This window comes from Lutjanus erythropterus, chromosome 24 (genome assembly GCF_056507025.1).
Source record: "Lutjanus erythropterus isolate fLutEry1 chromosome 24, fLutEry1.hap2, whole genome shotgun sequence".
NCBI lineage: Eukaryota > Metazoa > Chordata > Actinopteri > Lutjaniformes > Lutjanidae > Lutjanus > Lutjanus erythropterus.
This window is the reverse complement of record NC_139340.1, coordinates 16737921-16753028: the sequence shown is the minus strand read 5'-3', so window position 1 is coordinate 16753028 and position 15108 is coordinate 16737921. Positions and strand designations below refer to the sequence as shown.

The following is a 15108-nucleotide window of genomic DNA, read 5'->3' as shown; positions in this document are numbered from 1 at the left end:
AACATGCGTATGTATATTTTGGGGTCTGTAAAGGTGATAAACACGTGTCCAGCTGTTCACGGAAGAATCCAGGGTCTCCATCCATGACTGTTTTGAGTTTGGTTGAAAGCTTTAATTTAAACGTTTCTTTGCTGTTGGTCTACAGTAGATGTTCTAATAAAGCATGGCTGCTCTGTTCAAACAACAAACGCCTGGACCCACATGTATAAAACATTTCTGTTATATTCACTGCAACTGAGGAAGCGGGTGACGCAAAGACAGAACCTTAAAGGAAAAGTTCACTGAATAATTGTGACGCACTTTGTTTCAATGAGCACTATAAATCAATAATTGATAACTGTTGGGTTGAGGTTAAACTGTCAGCCATAATTCACTTTTCATGCTGAAGTCCAGTGAGTTTTGATGGTAAATGTCATTAAATGAAGCAGTAAACTCTTCAGCCTGTGCTGCAAAACCTGTTCTTCCTGCGTCAAGTGATGTCACAGTGATGTCACAGTTACAGGCTGTTTCAGCTTTGATTCCTAGTGTCCTCTGCTGGATGAGTATTTATACTATGTTTTGGCTAAAGTAAAAGCTATAGGCTGTTTCTTTGATCTGTATTATCCTGGTACATGCAGCTCACAGGTCTGTGAGAACTTATTCAGGAATTTATTGCTTCAGTTGACTTTTACCATCAACACCGACTCCACATAAGTTCTTACGTTAACAATCTAGTAAAGGGGAAACTGCCACATGGCATCTCTAAAGCTCACCAACATCTAACATCCTCTGAGAGTCTTGTCACCACCGGGGTTGCCAGGCAACCAGCAGAGACTTTAGAATTCCCAGAACCATAACAAAGCAATAGTTCAGCACATATATCCAATAAAATCAATATATTTTTTAACATGTTGTACTTTTAATTTGTTAAACCAGAGTGGAATTATTGGGTTTTAGTTAGTAGAGAGTATGTGGGACCCTGCTGCTTCTCAGCAGCACCCTGCAAGTCAAATTTTAACCACACAAGATTAGCAATCATACACATCCATACTGGGTTAATAATATGCATATTTATTATTCTAATCCACTGGTATTGGCTGACACGCAAAGTTTATAGGTACCAGAATTGGTATTGAGGAAGAGGAAAAAGATAGCACATCATCCCTTCTTTAGTCTTTATAGTAAACTAAACTAAAGGTCTCTTGACTCTAACTTTATATTTAAGCACAGATAGCATCAATCTAACACTGGGGGAAAAACAACAAGCAATAATGATTCCCTCAGTTTAATAAATCAAATGAAAAGTCGAGTGTCAGAATTCTCAAATGGAATTTTATTGTTGGTATTTTCTGGAGTTCCATCACATACCTGCAGGACTGCAAAGGGTCAAAACCAGAAAGTTAAGAGTATGGTAGCACGCGTTTTAAACAGATACTCTACAATTCATTTTCCTCCACAGTTCACGTCCTCCAGCTTGACACTCACTATGTGGCCGACTGTGACCAACTACACGTTATTGCTCCTCTTCGTCTGAGAGCCCCCGACACTGCTACCTCAGGGGCTGACAACCGTTCCGTAAACATTTCATCTTCTTCGCTCGTTTCTTCTTCCTGTCGACAGCTATCTGGAAGGCTATGGAGGAGAAGCTGCTTAAAATCAACTCTCCCAGACGACGATGATGTAAATTTCCTAACTAGTTATATTTTCTAGAGTTAGCCACTTAACATGCCGTAACTGTTGAAACACTTCCTCTGAGCGGTGGCAGACAGAGGCCGTTTCCCCCCAGCTGACACTGGGAACACTGAACGAGAAAAAGAAATCAAATAAAAATATTTAAAAAAAAAAGAAAAATTCACATGAGACAGGCAGTGATCGCCCAGTGTGCATTTCCACCTCTTTTCAATTTGCTCAGTCCATCATCAGAATGTCCTGTCCCCGTTTCCCCCACTGCGGCCCCTCCGAGCCTGACTGTCCAATGAGTTTGTGTTGGGCGATGTGGAGAATGAGTCCCTCTGGGCACCGGGGTCAAACATCAGGGAATGGTTGGAGACGAAACGTCCAGATAGAAGACATGTTGAACTGTGAGGAGACGGGGATAACTGACACGTTAACTCTCAGGGTGAAAGTCTTTGAGGTGGATGGCCAATGTCCTCCATCGTCACGAATGTCCAGCCTGCTGCCCCGCTCGGCTGAATGCAGGCGGAGTTAGATCATGTTGGGGTTGGGGTGGGGGGGTCGGTGGTGGTGGTGGGGGTGAAGCCGGCGTCCATACACACTACAGATCAGAGCAGGAGGAAGAAGAGGGAGTGTATGGAGGAGGTCCAGGAGCTCGACTTTTCTTCATGGGCTTTTTAAAGAGCGGGGAGGTGACGGGGGGCCGAGGCTCAGGCAGTGTTCAGTAGGTCCTGTATGGCTTTCTGCTGCGTCTCGTTCAGTGTCGAGACGCACTGTGTCCATAGTCCTGCTGACACCTGGGGGACAAGACCAGGGTTAACGTCAGAAAAAAAAAAAAAACCTTCACACACTTTGATATTTAGTTACGTCTACAGAAAATCCAACTCCAGATCCAGAGTCAGGGACAGCTCACCTGTACTTGACGGATGACGTTCGCCAGCCGTTTGCTGCACGCGTCTTCACTCTTCACCGATTCATTTGCAACTCCGTCCGCGATGATGAGGAAAATCTTGGGAAGGTTGGAGTTGTCTGGTCCGAGGACGATGGGGTTGTTGCTGCGGGGAGGAGACGACAGTCAGCAGTTTGTTCAACCACACCTGGACAAATGCGGGGCGACAAATTTTGCGGCGGTACCTTTCAATGAGGTCACAGAGGAAGTCAAACGTGTGGACGGCCTCCTCTTTGTCCTCGTTCAGCGGCAGCCAGCTGAGCCAGTGAGGAAGGATCTCGTTGACGTTGACGCACTCTGGTCTGAACCTCATGACTTTTCCGACGGCGGAGATGCAGTTCTCTGTAGCGTTGACGTTCTCCTTGGAGCGCGAGTCGGCAGCCTGGATGACTCTGACGAGCAGGGGGAGGGCCTCTGGACCACAAAGACACACAAACATCATGTAGTCACTAAAGACGACAAACTGCAGACAACATTTGCAGTGAGGAGCCGTAGCAGGTCGTACCTGTGCAGAACGGGCGGTAGCTCTCTCCTCCGTACTGAGCCATGACGCCGACGCCATAAGCAGCTGCCTGTCGAACCTCGGGGCTCGAGTCTCCCAGTGACTGCACCATCGGCCGCAGGAAGTACTCCGCGTATTTGAAGGAGGAGGGGCTGCAGTGCTCCACAACGTCGTCAAAGATGCACAGACCCCACTGTCTGTCCGCCCACGGCCTGTTGGGACACTGAGGACAAGCAGGACAAGTTTAGCTACAACTTCAAATAGTCAATGAAAAGACAGTCAACTATTTTCATAATTGTGTAGTGTCTTTTTTGATTTTTGTCAGTCAAAGCAGCTTCAGGAGTGAAATAAAATACATATAATGTTAATATTTATCCTAAACTTCATTAGAACTGCACAGAATGTTGGTTTATGACTTAATGACGCTGCCTTCTGTTTTAGTTTCCTTGTCTGAGAACAGGAAGTACTCACTATTAGCTGGACGATGAGCTGCAGCAGCTGTTCAAACCAGGGCAGCACCTTCTCTTTATAACTACTGAACACTGAGTGCAGGATGTCGGACACTTTGGTCAGGATGTACACATCGTTCTCATCCTGTGGAGAGAGAGAAGGAATGTTTATGCATTTTTCACAAGATGAGACTTAGGATTTATTGCACAGAACAGCTTAAACTGAGATGAAAATATTTACCTCATCTTGTAATGTCTCCTCCACCTGCTCATCATAGTCTTCATCCTGTCTCTTAGCTGTGAAGGACAAGTGAGTTAGAGGTTAGAGAGCTGTCTGTCCTTTGAGCTGGACTCTTCTGAGAATGACGCCTTTGTTAAAACGGAGGGGAAATGCACCCTGCAAGTCTCACCCTGTCTGAGCTCCTGGTTCTTGAAATGCTCCTCCAGTTTTCCTTTCAAGATGCCACCCAGCTCCTCGAAATGCTCGTTGTTCAGACACCCGTCTCCCATCAGCTCAATACACTGAAACATAAACTCCATCAGTCAGGATGCAAACTGGACCTGGTTACTATTATTAAATACTGTAAAAATCTTTTATGACAACAGTTATACAGAACAGTTACCTTGGCGAAAGAGTGCATGATCTCTGACAGGACGTCAGAGTCTGGCTCGGTGCCGATGGACTTGATGAGAGCGTCGCACATGAAGTGCCACATCTGGGTGAGGTACTCCGGTCCTCTGACCCGAGCGCACTCCAGGAGCAGGGGCATGGACTCGGCTGCTGCCACCCGCACACGTGACACGGTCAAGGAAATACTGCCACACATTCTGCTAAATCTGAATTTTAACTGCAGGCATGTTTTTGTTCATTAATCGTGATTTTTTTTTAAAATCAAATAACAAAAGGATATCATCATGGAAGTAAAACTTGAGCAGAGGAACCATCAGCTTCACCACCTGCTCCGTGTACTCCACGAAACCCTCCTTCAGCTCTTTGGCATAACACACCTGCAACACAACACAGACAATGACCTCAATATCTAAATACAGATAACAATGCTGCCATCTGCTGCTCTGACTGATCTGCCTCAGACCCCCCCTCCCTCAGGATCCCGACAGTCTGGCAGGACATCTATGTGTCTCTGTGCTTCTCTGCTGCAGTGGACCGGATTACTCACCAGCATCTGGCAGGCGGTGGCCTTCTCCTCCAGGCCGGCCGTCTTGATGCCAAAACTCTGCTGGTCTCCCAAGTTAACAAACTCCCAGCCGTCATCCTCTGATATGTTTTCCATGTCCTGGGCTGCAACAGACGGTAAAAATAAACGGGGCTCCACACCTTTTCCAGACTCTAATACGAGCACTTCTCAAGCATTTCCAGCAAAATTATGTTTTCTGATAGAATTCTACAGAAGGGTGACAAATTAAAGGAAATCTAGGGCTGCACTTCACAATTATTTCAGTCTATAAAATGGTAAAAAAAAAAAAAAGTTGGTTACTTACTGTCGAGCAGGGCCACCTCAGGCTTGATGGAGGCTGTCTTCATCAGGGGGCCCATCACCACAGGCAGGTACTGCTGGAACTCCTTCCCCAGGATCTTGCACATCCTGGCCCAGGCTGAGATCATGTATGAGATCTAAACCACACAACAAGACGACAGGATGATGGTTTGACTGTGCAGAAACGGTAATCAAGTTAGTTCAAAGTCGTGTTCAAGCATCTTTACCTGAGGATCGTCGTCCTCAAGGTCGTTGAAGTCTGTCTGAGTTTTGAGGAGCAGCTGCATGACAGCAGAGGCGTCTGGCATGAACTAGAACGGAAAAAAGTACAGATGAAGCCTGAAAGTGTAGCGAAGCAGCCAGCTGTCATGATGCAACACCTCAGTGGACAGTTTGAGGTACCTTCTCCTTGCCCACAGCCAGGCCGATGAGGCTGATGCACTCGATGGTTTTCCCACGAAGCAGCCGCAGCTCCTTCTGCACGGCGTTCTCCACGATGTGTCTGAGCGACGGCATGAACAGGTCGTAGTACGGCACAAACTTCTCCTCGGCTGTGTCGGCCACCGAGGCGATGGACGTCACCACCTGCTCCAGGACCAGTTTGGTGCCCTTCTGGATCAACTGGGAGAAGAGAAGAGGACAGACGTTACACTCCTGTCCAAGAATGTACTGAATTATAAAAACTGTTGTGATCGATTCGTACCTCCTGCAGCTTGGCCACCATGATGACGTGAAGGTGCTGCACCAGGCTGTCCAGATACGGGATCAGCAGTGATTTGGGACAGTCCTCTGTGAAGTTGATGAGGGCGGCGGCAGCGTGAGCCTGCACCCGAGGGTTACTCTGATCCTCCATGGTCTGAAGCAGGGCTGAGATCACCTGGAAGGGACGAGGACACAGGATCAGTCTTCAGTCAAAGATGCATGTAAACATCTGTGCATCAGATGGAGGCTGATGAGAGCAATTATTTTTTAGTCACCTTATCATGGAATTTCTTCTGGAAGGTCGGAGCGAAGTCTGTAGCCATTTGTCCAATAGCGTTGCAGGCAGCATAGCGGACCCTTGGGTGCTGAGGAGGAAAAGGAAGCCAAACTCATAATCACAAACTAACAGCTGCTGTGCAAACAAGTCCTGTAACATTAGGAACCAAAGAAGTAAAGCGAGAGAAAAACAAAACATCTAATCTCGCTATAACTTACAGGGTCGGAGCAGAAGAGGAGGACGAAGCTGACGATCTCCTGCAGGATGGCCTCCATCTGCTGGTGGCAGCCCTCACCAATGGCCGACAGCGCCATCAGTCCGGCGTGGCGGTACTTCCAGTCAGCTGGAGACAAAAACAACAGTGGGTTGACCTCACACTCACTGACCAATTTAAAAAAAGAAACGTGAAATAGTATGGAAAACCAGGGTAATAAAATTCTGTTGGAATTACTTCCAGCAGGTTTCAAGGTTGAAGAGATTTAAAGTGAAACACTCTGCAGTGCGTTTACTTACGGTTCTGCAGCATCTGCATGATGTGCTGTTTGATCATCGGCAAAATGATCTTTCCTCCCAAACCACAGGCGATTCTGTCCAGAGCGCTCTCCCCAGCCACAGCGTTACTGGTGGAGGACGAGGAACAAAGACTTGTCACAATACCAGAATTTTTTTTTTTAAACAAGAAAACAAAAAGATACTTGACAATAGGACAATAAATCAAAACCGCGACAAAGAGAGAAGTCCTAGACACACAGAATGATTTTTCTTTCCATCTCTTATCTTTTCGCACACAGTGCTGGTAGAGAAAAAGAACAGTCTGGTTTTACTGCAAGTAAAATTTGAGGCAGGACAATGAAGACCGAACTGAAGTCTTGAATGAGCCCTTTAAAAAACTGTTTTTAATACAGTCAGAACTATAAGAAACAGATTTTTATCATTTTAAACATGTGGTATCAAAAGTATTCATGTCTCGATGCTTTTGACAACCTTAAACAGCCTCAACACTTTTATTCCAGCTCAAAAAAAACACCAGACTTAATTTTCCCCTCTAAAATTAATCAGTCTCGGGCTCAAAAAGCCCACATCCATGAGACAGTTTGGACATTTCTCAGCACTCGGTGTTGAGGACAAAACTGTGGATTCTCGGCCTTACCTGTCAAAGTCATCGTCCTCCAGCTCGTCAGCCATGGCCCACTCATCATCGTCCTCCAGGTCCACCATCATGGCCAACATCTGGGGCACTAAAGACGACATACAGGATCACTAAACGCACTTCTTTGGGTGCCCAAAACTTATTAGAGGAACAGTGAAGAGACGTAAACTGATGACGGAGCAAATTCTCACCGCTCTGAGCCACGATGGCCGTGTGTTTCCTCAGCATGGCTGCTGCAGTCTCAGATAAGGTGACGATGACCTCCAGCGCCAACTGCCTCTGCATGTTGGTCAGGTTGGTGTCGGCACACAGCTGGAGAGAGATGGCAAAATGTCACAAAGAGCATCAAACTTAAACCTAGATAAGTTTCTAATTTATTCCAGATAAAGTATTAGAATATAGATGAATATGAAGAAACTTTCCTGAGATGCAGATGTTGGCAGGACTTTGGATTTCACATGAATAGCAGAAAAGTTTAACTTTGCACTGAGGTGCTCTGCGACTCACCTTCAGACAGAGCTGCAGGGTTGCCTCCAGGTTGGGTCTCAGGTATTTGGGCGCTGTGTCTGCAATTTCCACCAAGGACTTGAGCACAGAGTCGTCTCCCTGGTAGCACGACTCGTTCACCGCCTGATTAGAAACAACAGAGGCGCGGCTCAGTGTTGCCAATACATTCATTCAGCCGTGGCATGCTGCTAATGCTCAATTTACACTGTCGCCACAGCGTGAGAGCTTAACCTCCACCTCTAACATCATGAGTCACCGACAGGAAAATACTGCTGCAACAGAGCAGAGGAAGACAGCAGGATCCAGCACGCTCAATATAATCAACATAATCTAGATTGTAGAGTGGTGGGAAACATGTTGTTAACTTAGATTACATAATTACAGCTGGGAGGAACAGCTACCGGCCCTGTTCTGTTAGTGATACGCTAACAATGCAAACAGTGTCATCTCTATACAGCATGACAAGGAATAATCAGGTGAACTCTCGCAGCTTCTATTTGCAGTTTCCTTCCTTATTTACTTTCCGTATACTCAGTCTAAATAGTCATGACCACAATACAGACAGAAACAAAGAGGCAAATTTACAAAACGGCTCCATAAATCAAAGGATCTCAACAGGATATCATTTTCACCTGAACCTTTTACATTAGCTAATGCATCCAGATCAGCCTACAGGACATGTAACATCTAGCGCTGCATTAATGGGTGTCAAGGGACTCGTGCACAAGCTTTTACTGACCATTACTGGTGCAAAGGATTGTATGCAGTCGTCACACAAACACTGCTCCGTGTGACGAGTTGCTGAAACGTGTAGGAAGAATCAGGCGGCACTGAGAACTAACAGGGGTCTAAATCACGAGTTTCATCATGATACGGTATACTGAAGACGACAGTGACGTCACACTGCGCCGGCATCACAAACTGCCACCATACGGTTCAATTCAGGGGCCCGTGGCTGTAACTAGAACAGTTTGAATCTCGAGGAAGGTGCTCTTGGATAAAAATGGTCACACAGACAAACAAAGGCGCATCTTAATAATCTGGATCAGTGTTTTCACTTTGCATTGATATGAGCTTATTGATCACCGAATTAAAACCACACAAACTGACTGAATAATCTGATCCAGTTCACAGGAGCCAGATGAGGACAGGGTTCTGGTATCTTACCTGCAGGATGCCTGGGAGCAGGTCAGCGAAGTGCTTCAGCAGCGCCGTGTTGCTCTCGTTTGACAGAACGAAGGAGGCTGCAGCCCGAGCCGCCAGGGTACGAATCTGAAAGATTGTTTGAACAAAATGAAATGTACAGTCATACAAAAACAGGAAATTAACCGCCCAAAACCAGCTCTAATTAGATCCCTGTGTGATACCTGTGGGTTGGCCTGGTCCTGCATGCACTGAACCAGCATACGCTTGATAACCTCCATGTAATGCTGCTGCTGGTTGCCAAAGATTCCTGGGAAGTTCCTAAATAAGCAAAGACACACACACATTTGTCAGCCAGCAGAACCTCTGTCTGAAAATACAGTAGTTTGTCTTTGATAATGCAACTATATGGCCCGGTATGACGTGAACAGAACCTCACCAGAATATGTGCAGGGCAGCTTCTCGCAGGCCGACATTGTCAGAGTTCACAGAGTCAAACAGAAACTTGAGCAGCTCAGGCCACTGGTTATTCCCATCATCATCTAAAGGAAACATCACAGGCAAAGAGAATTCATTTTGGTCAATAAATCACCTCCCAACATTACATCATTGACCTACAGTATCGAACACAACAGTGAACGCAACTGTCACAATTATAGACTGAAAAGATGAGATAATATTGGCTAAACATTTCCAGACCAGCTGTAAAAAAAAAAAAAAAAGTAGCAGCATTACCGATTAGGTTGCGGGAGAGCTCGGCTGCGATGTCGCAGACCTTCTTGCGGATGTTTGGCGAGGTCTCCTGCTGGATGCTGGTCAGCAGCTCTGTCTTGATGGCTGTCTGCATCTCCAGGGTCAGGCCCGGGTAGATCTCCTCGAAGGACGATGACAGCAGCCGCCGCAGGAGCACTGCTGCCATCTGTTTGACCTGAGTAGACCAAAAAAAAAAAAAAAGGTTTTAAACTTGATGTCAAACTGCTCACCATCACCAACACGATCATTTCTGGGACTATTTTATAATAGAGCTTTCAGTAAGTGTTACAGGAGAGACCGTATGATTGCAGCTGACAAACTTACACTCTAACATTCAGTGGGATAAACTCGCATGTTTAATAACTGACTAAACATTCAGCATCTCAGAAAGGCAGAGTCACTCTCGCTGGGCCGAGCACCTCTCTGCCTGCTCCCATTTCAAGACTCTAAAAATATCAGCCTTGAGGTAAAAGAACAGGAGAGGAAGCATGAGGGACCAAGCAGCTGCTGGACTCAGAGTAAACATAACTGCCCAAATGCCAAAACTGTGACTCATAACAAGCTTCATGTCAGGCTGTGGGTGAGGACCCACGTGTGATGGCTGCTCTACATTCTCACAATGCCACCAATGTGGCACCTTTTCAAAGATTTTGCAGTAATGCAGACGGGATTCCCCAACACTCGGCAACTTAAATGTTCTTCTCTCCTTGTGTGACAAGGTTTTATACCAAGACCAGGGATGATGTGTTTCTAATTGGCTGGAGGGTGTCTGTTAAACCTTTACATTAGAGACAGCTCAAACAAAGATGCCATTTTACAAAAGGCACACATACAAAAAAAAGTCATGGCACAGATATGTCAGTGTTACGAACCTCCTCTGCAGCAGATGCATCTCTGATGGCCTGCAGCAAGAATGTGATCTTGTTCTGACCCGGGATGGTGTCATAGGTCTCCTGCAAAGAACATGAATGGACAGTGGTGAGGATGAGACGCGCCACGTGGTGCACGCCTGCTGATGCACAGTTTTAGCCCTGTGAGAGAGTCATGTTCAGTTTGTTGCCGTCACAAAGTAATGGCATTTTACACATGCCTGCGATTCCACATATGCCATGGCACATTTTAAACTGAAACAGATGCTTGAGGCTGGTTTATAATTTCATTCATCTTTACGGATTAAGTACCAACATGGGTGTGGCTTTTCAAAAACCTGTTTTATCATCTGGATTATATATTTATTGCATTTATCCTGCGGGCCAAATATTCTGTTCAGTGGTTAAAGAATAAGCAGTAAAGAGCTTTATCATAATGATTAAGCATTTTTTAAAACTCATATCAAAGGAGAAATTTAACAACAGTGACTGATTGTAGTGATGCACACTGTGTGCCATGAATCTGTTTTGATCTCCTTGTTCTTCAGTTGCATCATTTAAGCCACATGAGAAATGCAAACACAAAAAAATGATGCTTTAGTCTGTGGGGATGCAGTGAAATGTTGGGTGTGTGCTCAAGGGAAAACTACAGATGATCATGCACAAGTGGTGCTAACAGTTGAGCCTTTGGGGCTGATGCAGATGTCAGGGAGCAAAAGTTTTGTCATCAATCAGACAATGTTTCACTGATCCCTCAAACATGCTAATAAACATGTGACAAAAATATGTAATGAGAGCAGCAGTTAATTGTCAGTTTAACAATAAACTTTAATGGCAAAAACTCAAGTTAGCTATTTAGCAATTAGAGTTATTTATTATCATATAAGCAAAACCCAGTTTATACTGACAGATGATGAGGAAACATGACCTTAAATGCACTGAAATGGATTTCTTGCATGTTTTAAGTGTGGAAATTAGCATTACAAAGATCCAGGACAGGGAGGAGTATCGCTGTGGCAGCAGCAGGGTGGGGGAGAAACTGGATTACTGACCAGATGCATTTAAATGGAAACTGCATGTTGAAATCGAGCAACCATTGTATTGCATGTAAACACAGGGTTTGTGTGGGTCTCAGCAAGTTAAATCAAGTTTTAAAGACCATCATGAATGCGATCTAAGACATTTCACGCCCATGCTGGTCAGTGATTTCCTGAGTTTCCCCCAAAAAAAACAATTAAAAGCAAAACAGACACTGATGCAACTTTCTAAATAATGTTTATGTAATAAATCAACTTTTAAGGATCATCCAAACAGCCAAAATGCCTGAAGTGACTTTTCAGGGCACATGGACAGCTTGCCAGCAATAAAACATGTCCACTAGCTGTACCAAAACAGAAGAAAACACACAACTTCTGCATTCAACTCAAGAGTTTCACTTCCCAACTCCAAGACTGCAACAATATTGTGCTTCATGGCATGCCGACCCTCTCATCATGCCTTGTATGAGGTCAAGAGCTTGGGACACCTACAGATGTTCAGTAGCTGCAGACTGTAGCTGTAAAATAAGGGTTTAATGTCCTCTACAGATAGATCAGTCCCTATTGTGTGTGTATGACAGAAAGGGAGAGTTGCTATAAAGGATGAATCCCAATGAGCTTAGCATCGCGGCAGACAGTCTGTGCTTTACAAAGAAAAACGCTGACTGCCAGTGAGGGGGGTTGACTCTGATAAGATTCAACCACCTCATCCAAAAGTCGGGTGCTGCTGAAGAGGTAAACCGGGGTAACAAAGCTTTGCAGCGACAAGAGGCTAATCGTGGTGGGAGAGAAAGTGAATAGGCCAGCGAGACTGAGCCCAAACAAATCCTTAGAGAAACTAATCCAGTGAGGGGGGGGTGACCTGAGATGAGCCTTTGTAATGACGTGGCTGTAACTGATACAAATTGATTCATCAGTAACATTAAACCAAACAGGGAAGGCAATCGCACGTTTTCAACAGCTGTGTTTAAGACTTTCACATAAAATGACTGAAGGCCATTGCATAAGCACTGCTAACATGGCTCGCCCTCTGAATGAACTGGCTCTCCAACTTCCATCTCTAACGTCACCCATTGTGGTTTATCGTCGCACCTATAACGTAACATGTACTTAGGTATTTAATTTCTGATTCATGCGTTAGTCTTTCCGCATTCTACTGTGTTGATCGCTTGCTTGCTAGCTAATAAAAGTAGCTGGTTGCTAGCTTTATGCTACCTCCTTTACACTGGCTAGCTAAACGTTTAGCTCCGCAGTCGTATCCAGAAGGGAACAACAGACTCGCGTACGATCTCGCGAGAGTGGTAGTTTAATCTAAATCAAGATATTTCTCTAACCCTATCCAAGTGTTTTTGTTTCCCAAAACAACACGGATGTTATCGCAGAATTGTAACATTATAAAAACAAAATACAATCGTACAAGGCGCAGATGAGGAAAACAACGTCTATAAATCTCGCGAGACTTGCACAAATGTAGCGTTACCTTCTAGACACGACCGATCAGCTACACTGTCAGTTGTTGAATTTAGAATAGAACCCAACAAACGGAACATTTCGCCTTGAGGCAAACCGACTGGGCGTGACACACACAAACACATACACGTACAACCACACTGTGTCACGACTGGGATCATATCAGTAAGATCTACGTTATGTCCACATAACTACGCAACATGGTGGCGGTAGTTAGCATTAGCCGGCTAGCGCTCAGTGTCGGCTTCACATTGCACGTGGGCTACCGAGCCTGACGTGAGAGCTCCCTGCGCGCCAGACTAGGCAGCTAGGCTGCGTTAGCTGTGGCTAACCCGATCGCCCCCGATTTCTACACTCGTCCGACCTGTCACCTCTGAAAACAGCGACGATCGCTCCACTCACCTCTGCTTGTTTCCTGACGCTGTTGTCAGGGCTCATCAGGTTACCCAGCAAGAGGTAGAACTGCTGCTGTTCCGCCATTGCAGTGAGATCCAAAAAGAGCAGCCGGGTGGAGAAGCGGCGAAATGAGCCCGGCAGACCCTGCCTCGGTCACACAATGCTGCTAACGTCCCATTGGCTTGGCTTATCAACTCCACTCGCCGTCCATTGGACCAGAGAGCTGTCGCAAACGTGGGTCATTGGTTCATGCGGGTTCGCGGCGTCTATTGGACGGAGAGGACACCGGAAAGTGAACGCGGTGTCCATATTGGCTAATAGTGAATCGCTAAAGCGCGGGAAATCAGTTCATCAGTGAAAAATAGAAAGTGCATCGCCATTGTTGTCCTACATGAATATTATCAGTGTGGAGGCAAGTAACTAAGTACATTTACTCAAGTAGGCCAATATATTTGACTATAACTTATAAGTATTTGTACTTGAACTACTTCAGGCGTCTACTTTTCAGATTAAGAGGTTAGCTAAAACAGTAAGACTAATATTAAAATACACAGCTTCACCCCAACAACCTCCAAAAGTATGATAATAATATGATTAATAACGTGTCCTTCCCATTTTGACAGAAATATTAATTTTAGGATAGTCTACATTTGCCACTAATACTTTTTGGGTCAAGTACGTTTATGAATAGAATAATTTTTACTTATTTTCTCATATTCTGTAACTTATGCTAATCCTACCTCCTGCCTTGAAATATTTATTTTGCTGTTCATTCGTATTTTCTATAATTTTTATATAATTATAAACATTTATTATATTTAGTTTTGCAGCACAAATGGTAATGCCTTTTCAAAACCCTCTGCACACTGTCACAAATACAGAATTTAAATTAACCCTTGCAAAAATATTGAATTTAGGACTGCCTGTAAATTAACCTTCATATGTTTTCATTGCAGACATAGAGTGTCATGTCCCCTGCACATTAAAGATTAAATATAGCTTGCCTGAATAATGGTAGTTTTAAACTTAAAATGAAAGGGTTAGTAATTCACACTAAATATAGCACATGTTGGATTTACTTCTGATAAAAGAAAAAGTTGTTTTTTTTTGCAAAAATTAAACTGTTAAAGAAAAAGGTGAGGAAAAAATGGGAATAAATTATAATCTATATCTGCTTGTTCCAACATTTTGTCAATGAGTGTATCAAGTAATGCCCAGCAGATGGCAGCAGAGCTTTTCAAATGATTTTTCTTGCAGTGACTTGGGCACCCAGTCTGCCAATGAAATCATTAGTGTGTTTGTAGGTCAGATAGGCCAGAGGTTCCCAAACTCTTCTGTTCCAAGACCCCTCAGAGAGCATCAGCGTGGCCCGGGGGCCTCCTCTTTGCAATCTGAGTATTTTGTCCACCACGAGTCTTAAGGGACAAGAAGCTACAGAGATTATTAAGTCAAAAACTAACAATATTTAGAATTTAATTGGGGAATTGGCTCCAGAAACAGGACAAAACTTAATTAAAATATGTCTTATTTAATTAAAGTACATTAATACAATAAAAATTCAACAGGGCTGGAAAAAAATAAAAAGTTCTAGTTTATTTTAGAAATGTTTTCCAATGCCTCCAAATATAGTAGACTATTCCTCTAACAGTGATGCTCATAGGCTACTATAGATTTGTGGGTACCACTTTACATGATTTATGATTAGGTTATCAATTAGCTTGTCAACACTTAATAAATAATTCATCATTAATAAGC

At 44.4% G+C, this 15108-nt stretch overlaps 1 protein-coding gene across 1 annotated transcript; it reads right to left on the bottom strand.

The window, feature by feature from the left end:
* Window positions 1–1291: 1291 nt before the first annotated feature.
* On the bottom strand, window positions 1292–13516 carry kpnb3 (karyopherin (importin) beta 3). The gene is made up of 26 exons (XM_084713270.1): window positions 13360–13516; window positions 10454–10534; window positions 9564–9756; window positions 9268–9370; window positions 9053–9149; window positions 8853–8957; window positions 7686–7808; window positions 7370–7490; window positions 7179–7266; window positions 6542–6648; window positions 6247–6371; window positions 6027–6116; window positions 5753–5926; window positions 5452–5670; window positions 5277–5360; window positions 5054–5186; window positions 4732–4853; window positions 4465–4561; window positions 4177–4349; window positions 3964–4075; window positions 3795–3850; window positions 3576–3698; window positions 3108–3327; window positions 2788–3016; window positions 2567–2708; window positions 1292–2450 (listed from the first exon to the last, which is right to left on the bottom strand). Exons 1-26 carry the CDS (start codon window positions 13435–13437, stop codon window positions 2364–2366), a joined length of 3282 nt encoding a protein of 1093 aa, XP_084569396.1. The 5' UTR covers window positions 13438–13516; the 3' UTR covers window positions 1292–2363.
* Between the last annotated feature and the right edge of the window lie 1592 nt (window positions 13517–15108).